The following is a 23,944-nucleotide window of genomic DNA, read 5'->3' on the forward strand; positions in this document are numbered from 1 at the left end:
CCTGGAAGTTCCATTTAGATAATACAGGAAAAACCTCGAAAATTACAAATTTCTAAGTACAGGTTTGAATTACTCAACTCAATGTGCTCTTAAATTTCAATGCACTTTAGTTCCAATATTTCAAAGTACCGGTAATTAAGATATGAAGGCTAATGAAATAATATAAGCTCACCAGACAAAAAATTAGGCACCCATGGAGAAAACATTACAAGCATCATTTAATATCGTGTAACTCCGCCTCTGGACTTGGTATGATGTAGATGTTGATTCCCATAGGGAACCTAAAATATTTGTCCGAATGAGTAAATTCATAATACCAATATAAATGGTCCGTTATTGGACATTATAAATTTTCCAGCTAACTCATTCTTGGTTGCCTGCGTTTCGCCCTCGTGTGCTAAGTTAGGCTCGTCAGTTGGGACCCAGCACACCACCCAAGACGCAAGGCTAGCGCATACCGCGGAGGCCACTGCATAGGCTACTTGAAGCCACCAGCAGCGCCAATGCACCATGAGAGCCATGTCTCATTTTCAAAAATTGATGCCCGCCTGGCCATCAAATGATGTAGATGTTGATTCCTATAGGGAACCTAAAATATTTGTCCCGAATGAGTAAATTCATAATACCAATATAAATGGTCCGTTATTGGACATTATAAATTTTCCAGCTAACTCATTCTTGGTTGCCTGCGTTTCGCCCTCGTGTGCTAAGTTAGGCTCGTCAGTTGGGACCCAGCACACCACCCAAGACGCAAGGCTAGCGCATACCGCGGAGGCCACTGCATAGGCTACTTGAAGCCACCAGCAGCGCCAATGCACCATGAGAGCCATGTCTCATTTTCAAAAATTGATGCCCGCCTGGCCATCAAATGATGTAGATGTTGATTCCTATAGGGAACCTAAAATATTTGTCCCGAATGAGTAAATTCATAATACCAATATAAATGGTCCGTTATTGGACATTATAATTTTTCCAGCTAACTCATTCTTGGTTGCCTGCGTTTCGCCCTCGTGTGCTAAGTTAGGCTTGTTAGTTGGGACACAGCACACCACCCAAGACGCAAGGCTAGCGCATACCGCAGAGGCCACTGCATAGGCTACTTGAAGCCACCAGCAGCGCCAATGCACCATGAGAGCCATGTCTCATTTTCAAAAATTGATGCCCGCCTGGCCATCAAATGATGTAGATGTTGATTCCCATAGGGAACCTAAAATATTTGTCCCGAATGAGTAAATTCATAATACCAATATAAATGGTCCGTTATTGTACATTATAAATTTTCAGCTAACTCATTCTTGGTTGCCTGCGTTTCGCCCTCGTGTGCTAAGTTAGGCTCGTCAGTTGGGACCCAGCACACAACCCAAGACGCAAGGCTAGCGCATACCGCTGCTGGTAGCTTCAAGTAGCCTATGCAGTGGCCTCCGTGGTATGCGCTAGCCTTGCGTCTTGGGTGGTGTGCTGGGTCCCAACTGACGAGCCTAACATAGCACACGAGGGCGAAACGCAGGCAACCAAGAATGAGTTAGCTGGAAAATTTATAATGTCCAATAACGGACCACTTATATTGGTATTATGAATTTACTCATTCGGGACAAATATTTTAGGTTCCCTATAGGAATCAACATCTACATCATTTGATGGCCAGGCGGGCATCAATTTTTGAAAACGAGACATGGCTCTCATGGTGCATTGGCGCTGCTGGTGGCTTCAAGTAGCCTATGCAGTGGCCTCCGCGGTATGCGCTAGCCTTGCATCTTGGGTCGTGTGCTGGGTCCCAACTGACGAGCCTAACTTAGCACACGAGGGCGAAACGCAGGCAACCAAGAATGAGTTAGCTGGAAAATTTATAATGTCCAATAACGGACCATTTATATTGGTATTATGAATTTACTCATTCGGGACAAATATTTTAGGTTCCCTATGGGAATCAACATCTACATCAATTGATGGCCAGGCGGGCATCAATTTTGGAAAATGAGACATGGCTGTCATGGTGCATTGGCGCCGCTAGTGGCTTCAAGTAGCCTATGCAGTGGCCTCCGCGGTATGCGCTAGCCTTGCGTCTTGGGTGGTGTGCTGGGTCCCAACTGACGAGCCTAACTTAGCACACGAGGGCGAAACGCAGGCAACCAAGAATGAGTTAGCTGGAAAATTTATAATGTCCAATAACGGACCATTTATATTGGTATCTGGACTTGGTAACCGCCTGGATTCAGTTAGGAAGTGAGTCCACAAGGTTGTGGAGGTACATCGCATCCAGGTTAAGCCACTCGCTGAGGATTGGATCATGCAATTCCACCAAACTGCGGGGATGCTGATGTCGGCGTTTTATCTGCTGTACCAATATGTCACACAGATTTTCAATGGGATTCTAGTCAGAGCAATTTGCTGCCCAATCAACATGTAACAGGGTGGGGGAGTGTTCATAAAATCAATCACATATGCGTCCACCCCAATGAACTTTGCTTTTGTCATCTTGAAAAATAGGGGTATCAACAGCATACTCATCATGCAGATATTGACCGAAAGGCAACACTTGATCATCCAGAATGTTTAAATACATATACATTTTTTTGCTAGTTACTTTACGTCGCACTGACACAGATAGGTCTTATGGCAACGATGGGACAGGGAAAGGCTAGGATTGGGAAGGAAGCGGCCATGGCCTTTATTAAGGAACAGCCCCAACATTTGCCTGATGTGAAAATGGGAAACCACGGAAAACCATCTTCAGGGCTGCTGACAGTGGGGTTCGAACCTACTATCTCCCGAATACTGGATAATGGCTGCACGTAAGCGACTGCAGCTATCGAGCTTGGTAATGTTTAAATAAACATGGTGGTTAATTTTAGTGGTCATCTCAGTGAGCGGTGCCAATCTATGATTGCAGGTTATAAATTTCATTTTTTGTCCGTATTGAAGATCTACAGTACTTGTGATATACACTGACTGACAGAGCAAATGCAACACCAAGAAAGAGTGGTTCGAAAGGGATGAAAGTTGGGGAAAAAACAGAGACGGCACGGACGAATAATTGATGTTTATTTCAAACCGATATGCAGGTTACACAATGCGCACGGCATCGACTCAGTAGGATGTAGGACCACCGCGAGCGGCGATGCACGCAGAAACACGTCGAGGTACAGAGTCAAAAAGAGTGCGGATGGTGTCCTGAGGGATGGTTCTCCATTCTCTGTCAACCATTTGCCACAGTTGGTCGTCCGTACGAGGCTGGGGCAGAGTTTGCAAACGGCGTCCAATGAGATCCCACACGTGTTCGATTGGTGAGAGATCCGGAGAGTACGCTGGCCACGGAAGCATCTGTACACCTCGTAGAGCCTGTTGGGAGATGCGAGCAGTGTGTGGGCGGGCATTATCCTGCTGAAACAGAGCATTGGGAAGCCCCTGAAGGTACGGGAGTGCCACCGGCCGCAGCACATGCTGCACGTAGCGGTGGGCATTTAAGTGCCTTGAATACGCACTAGAGGTGACGTGGAATCATACGCAATAGCGCCCCAAACCATGATGCCGCGTTGTCTAGCGGTAGGGCGCTCCACAGTAACTGCCGGATTTGACCTTTCTCCACGCCGACGCCACACTCGTCTGCGGTGACTCACTGACAGAACAGAAGCGTGACTCATCGGAGAACACGACGTTCCGCCATTCCCTCATCCAAGTCGCTCTAGCCCGGCACCATGCCAGGTGTGCACGTCTATGCTGTGGAGTCAATGGTAGTCTTCTGAGCGGACGCCGGGAGTGCAGGCCTCCTTCAACCAATCGACGGGAAATTGTTCTGGTCGATATTGGAACAGCCAGGGTGTCTTGCACATGCTGAAGAATGGCGGTTGACGTGGCGTGTGGGGCTGCCACCGCTTGGCGGCGGATGCGCCGATCCTCGCGTGCTGACGTCACTCGGGCTGCGCCTGGACCCCTCGCACGTGCCACATGACCCTGCGCCAACCATCTTCGCCACAGGCGCTGCACCGTGGACACATCCCTATGGGTATCGGCTGCGATTTGACGAAGCGACCAACCTGCCCTTCTCAGCCCGATCACCATACCCCTCGTAAAGTCATCTGTCTGCTGGAAATGCCTCCGTTGACGGCGGCCTGGCATTCTTAGCTATACACGTGTCCTGTGGCACACGACAACACGTTCTACAATGACTGTCGGCTGAGAAATCACGGTACGAAGTGGGCCATTCGCTAACGCCGTGTCCCATTTATCGTTCGCTACGTGCGCAGCACAGCGGCGCATTTCACATCATGAGCATACCTCAGTGACGTCAGTCTACCCTGCAATTGGCATAAAGTTCTGACCACTCCTTCTTGGTGTTGCATTTGCTCTGTCAGTCAGTGTAAATTCTTATAATTTTGTTAAATACCACCTATTCAATACAATAATAACATAATAAAAACTTACATATTTATTAAGTTGTTAATATGGTACATGTTTCACTCCTTTTCCATGAGCTTCATCAGAACTAGTATGCGAACCTTTTCTTGAGCCCTGAGCTCCATAGTGCTGAATGGGAACTAGGGCTCAAGAAAAGGTTCGTATACTATACTTAGAGTGCAAACGGAACAACAAGTAGTTCTCAAGAGGCTAGGAGTAACACTAGACAATTACGCAGCAAAAAAAGAAATATACCAACAAGCCCAATTTGGAACATACGAGAACCATTCAAATTCAAATTCTACCTCACATTTGAAAGTTTTTATTCACCAACAAGTTTGTTCATAAACAATACTTTCGTAGTGACAACATAAGATTAATGCCAATACATTTGGTACAGATGTTACTCCAGCAACATCGAGAACAAGTTAAATGTTCATAACAAAGGCAATTATCAACTGTAGAAAATTGTTAATATAGTTAACGAAGTTTCAACAACAATCATACAAGTCAAGCAACATTGAATCAATTCAATTAGCCAGATCTCAAAAGGTTTTAAAATAATTTTAAAGGATGTTCACCAGATGAGTTTCGTCAATAAAATGTTAAACTTAGATATATTTTAGACAAATATGTTTTAACTTAAAGACATAATTTTATTGTTATATGACTTGTAAAATATTATAAGATTTGTCAATCAGGTTTACAAGCATAATTTAATCCAATAGAATAGATTCACGACCTTATATAACCTTAAGAACATGATAATTGGCTGATGATGTTCACGAAAAAGGAGCGAAACATGTACCATATTAACAACTTAATAAATATGTAACTTTTTATTATGTTATTATTGTATATTGTATTGAATAGGTGGTATTTAACAAAATTGTAAGAATTTGTATCACAAGCCAATCTATGATACAAAAAACACCCCCAAAACATCACAGACCCACCTCTGGCTTGAAACTGACCTTCAACACATCCAGGACAAAATGCTTCATTTGGCCTTCGGTGCACTCAGTGACATGCATCATCGGAATACAGGCAAAAAACATCATTCATCAAACCACATTACATTCCGCCAGTCAACTACTGTCCACGTTCGATGATTTCTAGCCTATTGAATACACGCAGAGTTATGTGGCTGTGTGAGCAATGGCCTCTTGTGAGGTGACCGACTCCAAATGTTCATTGCATGCAGTTTCTGTTGCAATATTCTCTCACTAACAGGTTGGTATGGGCCTTCATTCACTGACTGCAGCAATTTCTGTTGGGTTTGGAAGCAATTTTGATTCAAAAGCTGTGAAATGCGTCTCCGGTCCCTCTCAGTCAGGATTTTTTCCGACCACAATTCTAACATTGTGTTTTGAGGCCACGTGTGGAACACCACTGCTTGTAGACACATTGAACTGTCCGCTGCGAAACACCAACAAATCCAACAACTTCAAGCACCGCATGGCCATGGGCACGGCGAAACACGATTGTCCCTTTTGCCACTCTCTCACATCTTTACATCTATCCATGTTGACGCACACAGTGTGCTTGAAACATCAATTTCTCACTGGTCGCTACTGCCTTATGTTTGCATACAGGCAGTGCGCATGTGGTTGAGCACGGGACTTGTTCGCTGCGCCATCTGTACAGGCTGTACGATCTATCTGCATGTGCTCACTAGGGCAAGTAACTTACTGTAAAGTGAGCTTATATTAAGTATTCACATCTACGAGCATTTAGAACTTTTTTCAAGTTTATGAATTAATTATGAGACTGCTATTTCTTTTTGTTTTTTAAATCAGAATCCTTGGTTTGCAATTATATAAGGTAAACATTCATGCAATTCTCTGAAGATTCTAATTCATTCTTCAATAAAATGTCTTTTTTATGGAATTTTAATTCTACAAGCATAAATATGGCAGTATATCCTTGCTCAGTCAATCAATATGAACATTTTGTTAACAAATCTTAACTGATTACCCTGAACATTTTGTTAATTTTTTGAATTTGTTTTACATTGCACCTACACAGAGAAGTTTTATGGCGATGAGGGGAGAGGAAAGGGCCAGGAGTGGGAAGGAAGCGGCCATGGCCTTGATTAAGGTACAGCCCCAGCATTTGCCTGGTGTGAAAATGGGAAAACATGGAAAACCATCTTCAGAGCTGCCGACAGTGGAGTTTGAACCCACTGTCTCCTGGGTGCAAGCTCACAGCTGTGTGGCCCTTACTGCACAGAAAAATCACCTCGTAAACATTTTGTTAACAAAAATTCTCTAATAACTGTTTATTCAGTCTTTCTTATTTCATTTAATGGGTAGATTTTCAAAAAAGTCATTTCCACTTCTTTTTTCTGACAGAGGGAAAATCTATGCAAACTGGCTGATAATAATAATAATAATAATAATAATAATAATAATAATAATAATAATAATAATAATAATAATAATAATAATAATAATAATAATAATAATACCAAGAGAGTTGACTGGGCAGTTTGGGTTACGTAGCTGTGAGCTTGCATTTGGGAGACAGTGGGTTTGAACTCCACTGTTGGTAGCCCTGCAGGTGGTTTTCCATGGTTTCCCCATTTTCACACCAGGCAAATACTGGGGCAGTACTTAATCAAGACCATGGTTACCTCCTTTCCAGTCCTACCCCTGTCCTATTCCATTGTCACCATAAGACCGCTCTGTGTTGGTGCAATGTAAAAAAGTACCTAAAAAAAAGAAAACAATGTGTTTCTTTTATACCTCTTGTTGTCTCGAATGGCCAGCTTAATAAAGCAGCTGGTTCAGTGATCACATCCTGTGCTCAATACATTGGTATTTAAGGTTATTTATGGTGAAAAGATCCTGTCAGTAGATTTAATGGCACATTTAAAGTTCCTATAATGGAACAGAATACCCAGAGTCTGACAGCTTTGAAAACCAATGTTACAGACTAGCATTAAAATTAGCTGTTTTGATGCTCGTGACTGATAACAGTGAATATGATTCTGAACTAAATTAATCTAATGTAGTAAAACTTCCCATTAAGTATTGGATGATGGACATACCGTTTCTTGAATTTCTTTGGGAGGAGTGTGAGTACGTTCTGTTGATCTGACCCAAACGATCCATTGTTCTACGTCATTACCAATTTTTTTCTCTATTAGTCATGATGAGATATTATACTGTGTGAAGTTCAGAGGAATTTAGACTCTTCAAAATTCTTCATCCAATGGCAGTAGGTTCTTCATTCCAGTATCAGCAAAGTCACATTACAGAAGAATTCAATGCACCTGGCTCACAAATCACTTTCCTTGCTGTGCTTTTGTTAATCATTTTTAATTTTTTATCATTTATGTCTTTATAGCTGTTTCATCAAAGCAATGAAATCATAAAGAAATGAAGAACAATAGAATTCAAACAAAAATTTGATGCAATAAATGTCTTAAGAGCATAGCCTTTTGAATGAGATTCACCATTTCACTGTTCAAAGCTTCTCTTCTTTATGTTACTTTCGTTGAACTACACAATATACTCACAAGAGGACTGCAACATTTATTTCACAAATGGCTTCTGTATTCACTTTTAGAAATGGCATGTTGCTCCATTTCTTATGCACACTACAGTGACGATCAGTTTCTAGTTCTTTACTTTTGCACAGGGCTAGTTATTCTGAACAGGCTATTTTAGTCCTTGATGCCTAAATATTTTGATAAAAATATAATTTCTACTCTTTTCCACAATGGTATGCAGCCAAAACATAGTTTTAAAAATCTTGTAAAATGTAAGAGCATTATTAAATTGTGGAATATTTTTTGTAAGTTGATGAACGTGGTTAATAGTCCCTCAAAAATTGTGGTAGAATATTGCATATATCCACTTTATGGAAGTAACTGTCTAAATGTCAACTGACAAGTAGTTCCACATCAAATTTAGTATGACATATGAATAGAAACTTAAGTGTTATTTTTATGGTCATGATATGATGACTTCTCCTTATTATGTATAGCAGTAAGAGTTTACACACGATCTTGGTAAACTATCAATCTTCCATGTTCCTTTTACACACCTTGAAATAAAACTGCAGTAGATACATTTTCTTTTCTGTCACGATGTTCCTGTATATATGTAAATTCTTTACAATTGCTTGATATTTCAGATATCACATATACAAGTCAAACAATACCTCTCATGGCTTAATATGGACTTATTGAAATGAAGGAATATAGTTAATGCAACATATGTAATGGGAGTATAACATTCAGTCCCATACTATGCGTACAAAATTGTGGTTTACAGTGACTTAGTTAATGTACACTTAAGGAAAGAAATTGGTTTGAACAAATACGTCAGTCTAGTTGTTTAAGTTAAGTATGCATGCTCATTAACATCAACACATTTAATAATATGAAACTATTCTAGTCTCTGTTACCATTGGGCATGAAGAAGACTAGAAAAGTAATTGATTTAAGAAAGTTATCGCTTGCCTTTCTCAAGGGTGGTGATCCTCTTACCTGACTCCAGCGTGGTGGCAACTACCTCTTCACTAGAAGGCCCAGCACCAACAGAATTGAATGCTTGAATTGTGATCTTGTACTCAGTATAACTGCGCAGACCTTGAAGAAGCCAAGGATTTACCTCGTCCACTTTAACGGTAATGTAATTGTACCGCCCTTCACTGCCACTCCTGCAAAAAAGGCTTATGTTCTTGTTTGGTATTGTGGCTCATCAAGTACATAAATGTTGATTTATTCACTCACTGGTTATGGTTCAAAGACAACATATATGTAACGTATCATATATCATTTTAAACTAAAGATAACTTACATGTTATGTCGAAAGTAGTTGTATTACAGAAGATCACATTCAGTTTCCTAAAAATGTAATTGTATTACTTATTTTAATAGGTGATGTGATTTCTTCTATGCTTTGAGATAGCTGAAAATGGTGATATATATATACTTCTGGAAAGGCAGACTGTTAGATCTGCATCTGTTTACAATTCTTCACTGTTGCTCTTGCAATTTGTAGTGGACAGTGAAAACATATGCATTTAAATCATTCTGGTTCAATTCCAAGTTAAATATAGTGTTCCACATTCAGATTCCGGTATGTCCTCATAAATGTAGCATGAAATCTAATGATAAGTATTAGAAATATTTATTAGTTAATGAACAAGGTACATGTTTGAAGTCCAGTTGCATATATTTGCTGTTCTTAGTTAGCAGGATGATTGTTATTTCCAGTACTTGTTAGAATCACATTGAGGATATTTAAGAATGGTAATCTCAGTATTTTCTTAATATGTTAGTGAGAAACATACTGTATATTTGAAGAACTCTGTATGTGCAGGTTCATGGTTGAGCCACAATGTTTCTTAGTAGTCAATGAAGATAGCCATTCACTTTTAATAATTGAGTATACATTCTTTCATTAACAGCTGATGAATATTTAATAAAATTGAAAGGCACACGGCAGTTTAACTTCTCAAAGTACAAATTCATTGTTGAGGAGGTATTGCTTGTTCCTTAGCCAATACTTTTTGATAGGAAAGACTGTATAGTAATAATGATTCTTTGGTCCTAAGTCATTCTTATTTATGTTAAGAAATATGTCATAAATTCTTGATATTGTGGCTATCGCCTATTCTAGTCTGGTCTTTCTTTATGGCCAGCGATTTAGAGAAAGTGAATATGAGTATATCCATGGTATGTAGATCAGCTCTCAAATCTTCGAACCACTCTGATTCGTTGTGAAGAGAAATAATCTCTCCCTAGGTTAGTAGATGTGATCTGTTGTTCAGTTGGTGATATTAGGAAATGAGTGGAATAAATACAGTAAGGGAGAAGGAGTTCATTATATATTGGATGTTCATGCAGAGGAATTTCAATCTGCCAAACATCATTACCCGCTCTTTTATAATGAAATATTTTCTTAAATATTACTTGATACTGATATTCTATAGAACTCAGTAGTGGATTGTAATGATATGTAAGTACTAATGTAAAATCTAACATACTTAAAAATTGTCAGTTGTGGGGGACTACCTGTAAAGATTTTACTTATAATGTGATGATGCACAGGGTATATATTATTATTGAATCCATTCATCAGCTATTTCAGTCATATGTTGGCATTTCCATGTTATTCTGCAATCAATATATGGAAGGGCAAGACAGCCAAGTGTTATCATTGCTGGCTTCTCACCAATGCGTAGTTCAGATCCCAGTGAATGCATGAAGGATTTTTGAAATGAAAATCTACATCCCTGAGGCTCAGATTCCATGTAAACCTAGAGGTCCCTTGTCTATGATCACCATATCAACACTAACAGACATGTAAAACTATATGCTTGCTTGCTCTCAACGTACAGAATAAAAGTATCGAGAAAATGCTTGAGCCTGTTTTTGAACTGTTTAATGGTTTGATACTTTCATGTTGACCTTCAGCTCTGGGCCCCACCAAAATTGTGATTTGTTAAACTGCAACTTGACAGTAAACTGTGGTTTGCTTTCCACTCTCTTTGTTAACAATGATGCTTTCATGGCCCATACCTGTAGACATGATATGTGTTTTTGGGCTTATGACCTGTCAAGAAAACAAGGTTAAACTCTTTACGTTTTGCAGATAACTTTTCTCCGCATCTTCACAAGAAAATCTCGACTGTTCACGAGAAAGACTTCTACAATAATGAAGGTTTGAATTTAGATGTTAGTAATAGAAGTGTAAGTGGTACGTTCATCCGTCACCAGATGGCTCATGGTGCAGCTCTAGCATTCGAAGTGGAAGCTGATGGCACCACCAGAATTGGTCTGGGAAGTGGGGTGTATAACTGGTGTACACATATATGCAAGTATGACTCTGATGCAAGCCTGGAATGAAACCTATGGTGATGAGGAACGTACGAATTTGGAAAACACCAAAACGAAATAACAATAGTGAAAGAACAGGGGAGGGAACTACGTATGTAAATCCTTAATGGCCAACAACCACATATTACTTAATTGATAGCCAGTGTCCCCGTTGAAATTGTTAGGATTTCTATGTATTTCCACAGCCTCCCGTATAATCCTGGACCTGTAGTGTCTAGTGTGCATAAGACCTTGAACATCTAGTAACACGACATCATGGCCTGCTCAGCTATTGCTGATTTTTCTGGCTAGTTGAGACAGATATTTCTTTAGTGTTCCTTGATGCAAGTCCCAATGGACCAGCATGTTTGGCCCATGTATACCTTGCTACAAGTACAGGGAAATTTGTATACCCCAGGGTTTAACAGTGGGGAAAATTGTCCTTGCTCTTACCTAATCTGTGAGCAATTTTCATGACATGCCAAACATAGTTTTTATATTAAGTTTGCAGAGGACCTTGGTGATTTGGTGTGGTCTTGTGGATGTAAGGCAGGTAGGCAGTTCCCTTCACTACTTCTTTCTGTGAGCTTTGCTTAGTCGTCCCTCTGGGATGCAGGGCTCTATGAATCTTTATCGTTGTAACCATTACCCTTGAATGTGACTTTGAGTGTATTTATGTCCTCCTGGATATTTGATGGCTCACAAATTCATGTCGGCAGCTCTGAAGATGGTTTTCCGTGGTTTCCCATTTTCACACCAAGCAAATGCTGGGGCTGTACCTTAATTAAGGCCACAGCCACTTCCTTCCAACTCCTAGGCCTTTCCTATCCCGTCGTCACCATAAGACCTATCTGTGTTGGTGCGACGTAAAGCAATTAGCAAAATTCGTGTCGCTCTTGTGGCTAGTAGTACAGAAATATTTAAAATAATATCTGAATCAGCCTTGTCAATACAATTATTAATGAAAGAAAATTATTTAATTCAACCAAACATGTTTCAGGAATTCAACCATTCCCTTCATCAGTAGTCAGATCAAAGAATTCTTTGTTTATATGTTTATATGCGAGCGCGGGAAACACTCTTCATTATATTGTGATCAACAGCCATACGAACAGAGTTCTGTATTTATAAAAAAATAGGAGACCTTAGTTTTGGGATTACCCTCGTATAATATTAAGATTCATTAAACTAATAAATAGAATAACCTAACAGCCTTCCTACTTACTAGTTACTTTGGAATTATGTTTTGACTACCATTTTAACACTGCAAATAAATTCAACTATTTCTTAAACCTCCCTGTAACAAGAGGACAGTGAATGTAAGTAGATAATATTTTCAAATGAGCTGAGAGCAAGGGTCCGTTATAGAATACGATTCTTTCAGTGAGCCATGGTAGCTCTGTATGTTTCACCCGCAGTGGAAGTTCAGCTTCCTGCTGATGTCCAGTGTTCCGATGATGAAGCGTGTGTGTGTGTTGTGTATCACTGATCTATGAGTGTGCCACTCAGCATTGTCTGCTGCGAGTCAACGGAATCATGTGCCATGAGCTCGCCATTACTGCGATTCGATTCACTAGGATAGTTGGATGAATCGATACACTGCTTTGAATCAAATCATACACTCAGTAGCCAACACTAATTAGGACTGAAGCAGGACTCATCAGAAAAAAACAATTCATTGCCATTCATTCCATATTCTAATAGATCTGAAAAACACCTACTGAACATTACATTTTTAAAATGGACATATTTATAATTCACATAACACTAACTTCTGTTGTTTCTGAAGTAAACTTATTTCATTCTAATAGATATTCTCATTAAGAACAAGTGTGGCAATATGAACTGAGTGGAGTGTGTTACTATCAAAATGACAGTTTTGGTACACTCCCTTGAAGGACATACAAAATAAGTTTTATGTGGCAGAGGGTTATGGTCATGGCAGTGAGTCCTCCAGTTTTATGAGGAATCTGAATCACATAGGCATTACTTTTCATTTCATAAATCGTTTTAGTCCAATTACTTTACATTTTCATTGACTTTTTCTAACAGACTGAGTTATACTAACAGATGTACAAACTGTATGCGTATTCCACTTCTGCACTGAAAATGTACAACTATTCTACTACTTGATCATCAAACTTTATACGGTTGACTCAATAGTGGGTAGAGATGTTAATATCTGACAGTTTACTATTGTGTTAACCTGAGACCAGTGTCTTGTTTGGCTAAGAGTTCATGGATTGTTATGGGAAATAGGTACAGGGTTGGCAAATATTTAGCAGCTTCTCGCTGAATAAAAGAAATTAGAGAGCAGGTAATATTTGGTTGTCAGGCCATATTAGAGGCTAAGGATAAATTTTTTCATCAACTCCGTAGTAGGCTTCCATAACGCCTATAATACATTTCATCAACTCAAATCAATTAGGTTATGGGACAAATGCTTGATTCTGCATTCAGTAGCTGTCAGCTGTGTAGTAAGAATTTTCATTATTGTGTGTCAGTGATACTGCAATATATACTAATGAAATTTAGGGATCTGTTGTCTAGTGTGGGCCATTTTGTGAGAACTTTGCTGCTACCTAGCAGAATAACATTCCAAACCAAGCAAACCCTTAGATGAATCACTATTGATGCGAGGGTTACATCTAATTCTTGTATCAAAGATATGTGTTTATTTTAAAACTTCCTGCTTGTCTTGATTCTTATTGTTGTCAGTTTCAGAGTGAATTTTATTCTCAGTTTTGATGCAGATTTCTACTTTCATTAGATTCAGAATTTAAAAAGGTCTTTATTAATCAGATGTTTATTTATCATCCATTTGCTTTTGTATTCATACTTTGAACTAATAAGCACTTCAAATTAAATTACCTTCCTTGTGATTAAGGATTCAATATTAATCTCTAAGTCTCTGAACGTTACTGCGAACTTGGAACGTGCTGATGGTACATAAGCTGGTCAGATCATGCAAGATACATGATTAATCGAGTTATACATGCACTTCATAAATCTGTTTCCATATCCTTATCAGGCTCTTCTGAGTTTACTCTATCAAGTAAACATTGTCTGAAAATTAAGTCTTTTACCATTTTCTGAAACAAACTTTGATTCAGGAAAACTGAAAAAAAAAACCCACTTAAGTATTGAGAAACTGAAGCTTATTCAACACTTGATAGCCAAATAATGCTAACTTCTGAATAGTAGAGCACCTAAATGAGGGTGAATCAGTATCAGTAATGAACTAATTTTCTCAATATTATATTAATTTATTTTAAAAATTGTCATTATTATAAAACAAAGGACACACTCGTACTGCCAGTGAGGGAATTTAAACAGATTCTTTCTGAGAACTGGATTGTGTAAAGATCATATTATGGCACTTTCTCTTTGCACGAGGAAAGTTGTCATGCCCATCCAGTTTAAGGTGTTACTGCTTAATACTGAGAATGATTATTAAGGAAAGAATATTGCCAGATCCAGAGAATAAATTCAACGATGTCCAGAACAAGTATGGCAGGACTTTATTTATTTTCACATACTTGTAATATATGCTCTCGCTCATTTTAAACTGGAAGTAAGCAGTAATGCAATTTTCTTTCTGTGTAGTATTTATATCCCACGTTCATTGAATTGTTACTTAGTTATCTTTAATTCTAAACATTTTGAACTTCTTATGACATTCAATTGTTATTCAGTCAGAAGGTATATTCCTAAGGACATTTGTCAGTTCCACCATTCATAGGATTCATATATTGTAATGATATCTGTTACCATCTACATATGACAACAGGGAAGAACAATTTTATCAAATATAACCGAGAATTGATTAGATTCATTCATATTTTGTTCACTCATTCTACAAAAGAGCATGGTGAAGTCCACCACTTAAGTGCTTTATCAAACTGTCATCACATATTTTTTGCAGATGAACGTAAACTCAGCATTTTCTCCTGTAGCATTATGTTTTGATTGAAGCTTCTGTTAACATTCTTAAATGTAATGAGGACACCAAACTAGATTTCAAGATTACATAGAATCAAAATGAGGAAGAAATGATTTGCTATAGTTACTGTGATTTTCCAGCCATGAAACCACTATTTTCCAAAATGTCCTGTTTGGAATGTTACAAAGTCAAACACTGCCACACAATAACCTATTCACTGATTAACAGTGGTATGAGTTTCATTCATAAATACTGTATTTTGTTGAACCCATACATTGGCTGCTGTATGGCCAAATTTTGGGCAGTAATCTTATGTGCCAGAAGTTAGTGGTGAGTGATCAGCTTACTTTCTACCTGCTGTAATCTTCATTGTCGTTATTATCCTCCTCCTCCTCATCATCATAGTCTTCTTCATCACAATAATTATTACCATAAGAAACAACAAATACTAATAAACACCATATGTAATTTGAGATAATTAATTGCAGTGCCTTTTAGTAATGATCTTCCTTGTAGATGATCATATTGAAGTCATATGTCGATTCTACAACACTGTCCTTGCATCTGGTTTTTTTCCTGGGAATTACTACTGTATTTTACACCTTCATTTTATGAATAATAACCCTCTTGTTATTCAAATAAGGATAAAAAATTTCCTTGGAATAGAAGAAGAGAATCTTAGGTTTCTTCTTCACCCACAATGTTCTTCTTCCGCCTGGACCTCACTTGCCTTCAATCTTGCATTACATAAGGATGGACAAGTGACTATATATGTGGGTGTTGCATCACATGGGTAAAATATTCTAGAATGTGCTTCTTGATGTTTTTCACAATTTCTGTTTGTTTTAACATATGCCCATGATGCTGATGATTGTTGTTTCACGGCGCACAACAATGGGTTTGTCAGCCCCACTAGTTTCTCTTACTATTACTTGTATTTCACTGCCTTCATTGACTTTCAAATACCTCCACTTGCCCTTAGGAATCAAACCCGTGTTATTAAAAAAATTTCAGGAATGTCTTCATGAAGGAGCTCTTGAATTTGGTGAAGAACTTAAATACTAGATTACTAGTCTTCTTCTTCTTCTTCTTCTTCTTCCTGTATCATATCTGCTTAGCAAAAATTGACCAACATTTTTCTGTGGACTGATGCTCAAATCTGTTCAAAGATAGATTTCCCACACCAGACCTTCAGCTTCTTTACCCACGATGTTCTTCTTCTGCCTGGACCTCACTTGCCTTCCATCTTGCATTACATAAGGATGGGCAAGTGACTATATATGTGGGTGTTGCATCACATGGGTAAAATATTCTAGAATGTGCTTCTTGATGTTTTTCACAATTTCTGTTTGTTTTAACATATGCCCATGATGCTGATGATTGTTGTTTCATGGGGCACAACAATGGGTTTGTCAGCCTCACTAGTTTCTCTTACTATTACTTGTATTTCACTGCCTTCATTGACTTTCAATTACCTTCACTTGCCCTTAGGAATCAAACCCGTGTTATTAAAAAAAAAATCAGGAATGTCTTCATGAAGGAGCTCTTGAATTTGGTGAAGAACTTACATACTAGATTACTACTTTTATTCTTCTTCTTCTTCCTGTACCATATCTGCTTAGCAAAAATTGACCAACATTTTTCTGTGGACTGATGCTCGAATCTATTCAAAGATAGATTTCCCATACCAGACCTTCAGCTTCTTTACCCACGATGTTCTTCTTTCTGCCTGGACCTCACTTGCCTTCCATCTTGCATTACATAAGGATGGGCAAGTGACTGAATATATGTAGGTGTTGCATCACATGGGTTAAATATTCTAGAATGTGCTTCTTGATGTTTTTCACAATTTCTGTTTGTTTTAACATATGCCCATACACCCCCCACTTTGCTCACAATATTAACCCAGTTTATATACAATATTCATATATAAACCCACATTTGAAATGTTTCAGGCCTTTTGAAATGAGTGTCTGTCAAGAAATAGCTCTCCACTCTGTAAAGCAGAATGGAGAAGATATAACATCTTACAAGCCTGATTTTTAACTTTAAGCTTAAGGTGTCATTACAAAGGATATTTCTCATCCTAAAGAATGTGGCTTGGGATTTCTCTATTCTTGTTTTTAATTTCTATGGTAATGCCCCAGTTTTCTTGGATATTACAGCCAAGGTATGTTGTTTTATTTACTATCCTCAAGAGAGTTCCATTTACTGTTGTCCTATGTAATTCAATAGGTTGTTTAATGATGATCATGATATTTGTTTTAGCAGTGTTCAGATTTAAGCCATATTCTTGACATACTACCGTGATTGTGATGATGAGAATTTATAAGTCCTCAGGCTCACTGGCAATGAAAGTGGTGTCTCAACACATCTCAAGTTTTTTATTGGTACAACATTCACCTTGATGTCCACTTCTACATTTTCCAGTGCCTCCTTGAAGATTTTTCAGAATATATGTTCAACAGAAGAGGAGACAAGATGCAGCCCTGGCCAATACCTCTTTGTATTTAAGCATCAGTTGAGAACTTTTGGCCTATTTTGACATTACAGTAGACACTTGGTGTGGGTACAAGTTCTTTATTATTTTGAGTTTCCTGTGCTCTATGTCAACACATTTAAAAATTTGGAGTAGTTTCTTTATAAGCTTGTTCCTGTATTCCTAGGCAGTTTTGAGGAAATAGTCTAGTGTATTCTGAAGCTGTTATAAATATTTGTTCTTTCTCATAGAATGTGGCTACTTCTTGTTGCAAGTTGGAACTGTTGATTGTATGAAGGATTCCTTGTTTTCAAGAGTATTTATTGGGTTTAGTCTCGCTGGTTTGAACATAAGTCCTGTCCTCCTCATCTGAAAGTTATATGTTAACTCAGATTGTCTTCCATGTATCTGGGTCCTTGGCTGAATGGTCAGTGCACTGCCCTTCATTCCAGAGGGCCCAGGTTCGATTTCCTGCCGGACAAGGAATTTTAACTGGGTAAGGTTATTTCCTCTGCTCGGGGACTGGGTATTTATGTTCACCTTGATATATATCTATCCATCTTTACACAACATATCACACTACCAACCACCACAGAACATCCCTTCGCATAAGGTTGACATCAGGAAGGGCATCCAGATCATAAAACTGGGCCAAATCAGCACTAAGTACCAACCCCAAGAAATTGGGAAAAGGACAAGAAGATTGTCGTTTGTATATGAATGGATGAATATCACAACTCAGATTCATTAAATAGCAGTTCCATCTAAAGTTGAAGGATGTCTTTCATAGAGATTAGGAAGGAATTCTGGATCCTAGTGTTCAGTACTGGTTTGAAAAGTGTTGTCTTAATTCTCAAGTGAAAGAATTCAACTCACATCGTTACTTTGATGAACTGTAGCATGACGTTGTTATATACATGAATATCCATTAAATAGCAGTCACATGTAAAATCGAAGGATGTTTTTCAAAGAGATTAGCAAGGAACCATGGACACTAGTGTACAGAACTCGTTTGAAAAGCGTTGCCTTGCTCCTTGGTTTAAAAAAAATCAGCACACATCATCACATGTTGGATTGGGCCATAAAGTAGTTATATTATTGGCATTACAAATACTGGCAAGTTTACTTCATTCCTAATAAATACATATTCTCAAAGTTTATTTATATTAAAACATATTTTACAGTTTGAGAACCATCTTCTGTGTTTTTATGTTTAAGCTTAATTTATTCTCTTATTCATATCGGTCCAGAAAAATGATTGAATTTTGTCTCCATATATGCAAGACACAATGAGTTTATTGGTCTATCCTTTCTTCATATGTAGCGAGGTAGAATGAGAGTTAATCTCTTCAGAAACACACTCTCCTCTTGTAATTCACTTATGTAATACTGAAGGAGAGGAACAATAGCTAATCTTTCCGTGTATACTCTTCTGCTATGAAGAATTCTCCCCATTTGGATAGTAAATTTTCACTGAAATTTTCAGCTAGAACAAACTTGACAATTAGGTGAATGGATGAGAGTAATACCAATATATTTTTAGCCACAGTCCTTTATTTTGATAAAAATAACTCTTGGACTTTTCAGCTAATTGTAGGTGGGCTAGTGTTGCCCTTTTTGAAGAAGTGATAAGCACCTTGAAAAACAAAACAGGAACATCTTATCAACAAAGATATTCGAATGACGAGAGAAGAAGATTTCCATCTATTTTACTTCAACCTTACACTACTGAACACCAGTACTTGGATAAAAGAAACTTCAAATGCTTCTATTCTACACACAAGTATAAAATATGAAGTTAATAGCTTCCCTGTACCCACTGATAAGATTCTCTTTTCGTGTGCTTTTCCATCCAATGTATGTTACCGGCAATGGAATAATATAGGTTGAGTAACTTGAACACTATGCATCAGTAATCCATGAGTAGTCTGTATTAGTCCATGTGCCAGTTAGCTACATACTTGAATATTCTGGTCAAGTTCATGGTCTCCATTCCAGTAATGCCACTTCCAAGCTGGATATAGTGTATGTAAATACTGTACTTTCCATTTGAGAAAATATTTACTTGGTACAATATGTTACAGCAAATAATCTTGATAAGTAAACTCAGCAACCATAAACATAATATCACAAAGTGACTATGGTGGTAGTAAAGTACAAAAAGATAACAAATTTGTATCCTCCATTCCAGTAATGCCACTTCCAAGCTGGATACAGTATATGTAGACACTGTACTTTCACAAATAATTAGGTTATCTTGGTTTCTTAATTTGAGAATATTATAGCTTAATATATACCAGTAAATGGAAGCCATCTCTGTGCAGGGGGACAGACCCATCTGGCCAAAGCAGGGGAAGAGGCACAGATAAAGCTTGAATCTCTCTAGTTGTAACAAACAAACTGAAATTCATTTCCATTTGAGAAATATTTACTCGGTACAATATGTTACAGCAAATAATCTTGATTAGTAAACTCAGCAACTCACATAGGACTATGGTGGTAGTAAAGTAACTAAAGATAACAAATTTGTATCCTCGATTTTAAAATGAAGCAGTTTGTTAGGTCTGTCAACAAATAAGAAATCTCACTCTCCTATGAGAATATTCTAGCACATGCTTACCCCATCTGCATTACTCCTAAGTAGTAACCTAGGATGGCTCCATTTCGCTGTTGCATTTCAGGAGGATCCCACGACACTTGCAAGGAAGTAGACGACACTGGGACAACACGTAGACTGAGTGGAGGACCTGAAGGTACCTCTGGTTCAGTGATTACACTGATAGTTGAGCTGGGTGCACTAGAACCTAACTGGTTAACAGCCACGACCTGGATGTAGTACTTGGTAGCTGGCCGCAGGTCCGTCAGCTTAGCCCAAGGTCGAGGATCCCAGGATTCCTTCGGTTCAGGCCATTCCTCTATGAAACATATTTTAGCACAGTAAAAAATGTAAATATCATTGGTTTACTTCTAATTGTATTTTAATGTAAGACAGCCTTTTCCCGTTTCTTTATTTAATTAAGTTTCTTTCTAAGAAGGCTACCTGAAAGACAAAGTATAATATAAGCATCTAAATGCAATGAATGATTTTAAAGTGTTTGTAATGCAGTGAAAGAATACAAATGGTACAAATTAGTGATCCTTATAAAGGCCAAGTATATCACCTACAAATGATACAGAACAGGAAATGAAATTAATTTTTAGTCTGTACCGTCGAACTTAACAAGTGTTATGATACTATTAGGAGAATTCCACATTTAAAATACAAATTAAATTTATTCCTTTCAGAGTAACATTGAATTATGATACAAGTTTCATCCTCAATGGAACACATCTTCAACCATCACAGTTCAAAAAACGGAAAGAGAACAATGACATATATTTAGACTTTGAAAAACACTGGAAATTCTTGGTATCTGGTCATGTCAGTGTGCTCTGATCAAAATTTATCACATTAAATATTATTAAATTGCTACGCATGCACACTGACTTAAAAACTAAGAGATCTAGTCAAGAAACATCATTACAAAAACATACAACTTCCATAACACACATTTTACACATATGAGAATACATTTTGGTGTTACCGGGACCGGGTAGTGTAAACATGGGTCACCGATAAATCCTTGATATCATCTAAACTACTTTAACAACCTTTGTGAGATTTTGAAGTGTTGTTACATTGAATTGTGTGTATATATAAGTTGAATTTAGTAGGGAATGATTGATCCAGTGAGCAGTGAAGGAAGTTTAAAATCATTGCTTTTCTTTGCGTATCTTTTGTTGTGATCTTGACGACAAAGAGCCATGAATATTGGTACACACGATTACACTAAGAGGCCAAAAGTTACAGGAAGGGGTGTCCTATTAGAAAATGTGCCGTGTATGACCCCTGAGTATGTGGCTAGCTACGGCGTAGGTCAGCAGTCCGTCACAGATACCAGTGTTGTGAAGATGGCAACACGTTGCGAGTTAACCGACTCTGAATGTGGGATGATCATCGACGCGTGGCGTATGAGTCGTAGCATTGCGGAGATTACACTCAAATTCGGGTTTCTGAGGTCAACAGTGAAGAGGGTAGATCTTCAATATTGCAGAGAGAATGTTACTACCTGCGTAAACTGCTGTACATGAAGACCATAAGTGTTTAACGAATGGACATCATGTCACATTCCCAGAACCATACTGGGCGCACGATTGGCTACTGTGGGTCAGATCACTGCCCAGTTGGATGTTGGAGTTCAGGAACCCATTTCTACCAGGACTGTCAGGAGGCAACTGCACCGCACCACATAGGCTTCACCAGCCAATGACCAACTCATGTCCCTTTGCTGACACTTCGATACAAATCTCAACGACGTTCATGGGCCCACGAACATTGGCAATGGGCCATGCAACAATGGCGGCATGTGATATGGCCCAATAAATCCCAGTTTCTGTTGTATCAAACTGATAGACGTGTGAGAGTGTTGCGTATGCCCCATGAACCTACGGATCCTGCATGTCAACAAGGTTGTGTCCAAACGGGAGGTGGCTCAGTTTTGGTTTGGGCGGCATTCTCATGATCGCAATTAGGCCCCATTGTCCAGCTACAGGGAGCTCTAACAGGTGTATGTTATGTGAACATTCCTTTAGACCATCTGCATCGCTTTCTGGCCGTAGAGTACCCTGATGGAGATGCCATTTTTCAACAGGACAATGCACCATGTCACCTCTCTGTGGTAGCACGCAGATGGTTGGAGGAGCACTCCAGTGAAGTTACGGCCATGGATTGGCCCTCCACATCCTCCGATCTTAATCCAGTCAAGCATTTATGGGATGCTGTCGATGCTGGTGTACACTTCATGAACACCACACCAACTACACGAGATCAATTGTGGTTAGCACCGCAAGATGTTTGGGTCCAGATACCCCCAGAACGATTCCAACACTTTGTAGAATTGATACCTCACCATATCGCAGAGGAGCAACTAGTTATTAACTGCTCAAGCTGGTTCGATGTGTACTTGTATGGGCCTACAAAACATAGGCCATCGTATACCTGTGTGGACTAGTTTAGTGATGTTTTAGATGAACATCTGCATGCCATTTGTTGGTTGTCAATGTGAACTTTTAGCACAGCTTGTAGCATAGAGTATCATTCAATGCAGGGGAGTATCTTCTACTGTAATACGGCATTGTGTTGGCGTAAAAGAATTTGTTTCATCAATGTCGATCATTGTAAACAACATGGCGGTGTCCTCACATGGTCTGTATTTATCTAATGCAGCTCTCAAACACATATTAAGTGAAAGTATTGATTAGAAAAATACGAGTGATAATGAAAATGTTAGTGACGATAATTATGCACAGAAGGAAATTACGTGTAATATACATAACGATAGTAATATAAGTGACTGCTCTCCAGAGTGGTCATAGACACCTGCTGATTCAAATTTTATTCCAACAAGAAGGTATTAAGGCATTTTTTATTTTGCATGCCAACTTTTTGTATATGGATACATCTGCATGGTGCGAACTGTGTATTCACTTATTTTGAACAAAATCAGACAAGTCATTTAGAAGTTATAGCAATGTTTGTGACAGCATGTACAATTGTGATATTTTTCTAAAATTGATTACTGCTGTAGGGTAAAACTTGGCCAACTTTTAATACTGGCTTGAAGGGTTAACAGTTGTTATCACATTCTGTGTCTTCCCATGACTTCTGACCACTCAGTGTAAATGCATTTTCTTATTACTTTATACCAGTAGCAGATTTTATAACGAAAATTCTAATCGAGGAAATTTTTTGAACATTTTAAAAAGAATGTTTGGTTCATATTTAATTATTATCTCAATAACTACGGGATTAATATAGCCCGTGGGCTAACATATTTCTAATGTTATAAGTAAGCGGAAATTAATGCAATCTTACTTGGAGAGCATCTCAGAGGAGAGATGTGTTCATTGCAATGTCTAGGAACCCACCACTCCACCCCAAAAAGCACATTTACTTGTATAACCTAATTAAGTTTATTACACGCCATTTTCATGTCCAAAGTAGCTACTTGTATTCCTATTGGTCAATATTAAGTGGTACGTGATCTTCCCGTGAAGAATGTACATAATAATCCGTCACCAACCGCAGCACAATAAAAGTGCCAGATCTTATCCTAACCGTCCAGACCAATCGGCTTCTAAACATCAACACCAATGGTCTTGTCCACGGCAAGAATTCTAACCATCCAGACCAATCGTCTTGTTCGCGGCAAGAATCCTAACCGTCCACACCAATCGTGTTTCCTCGCAAAAC

At 38.5% G+C, this 23,944-nt stretch overlaps 1 protein-coding gene across 1 annotated transcript in view; it reads right to left on the reverse strand.

Moving 5' to 3' along the window:
• LOC136863512 (cell adhesion molecule Dscam1) overlaps positions 1–23,944 on the reverse strand; it is a 938,330-nt gene that overhangs the window by 254,567 nt on the left and 659,819 nt on the right. The window contains exons 18-19 of the mRNA XM_068225977.1: positions 20,273–20,567; positions 8,894–9,066 (exon numbers count right to left, since the gene is read on the reverse strand). Of these exons, the coding sequence (XP_068082078.1) occupies positions 8,894–9,066; positions 20,273–20,567 (468 nt within the window). The remainder of the gene's footprint in view (positions 1–8,893; positions 9,067–20,272; positions 20,568–23,944) is intronic.

Source organism: Anabrus simplex, chromosome 2 (assembly GCF_040414725.1).
Source record: "Anabrus simplex isolate iqAnaSimp1 chromosome 2, ASM4041472v1, whole genome shotgun sequence".
NCBI lineage: Eukaryota > Metazoa > Arthropoda > Insecta > Orthoptera > Tettigoniidae > Anabrus > Anabrus simplex.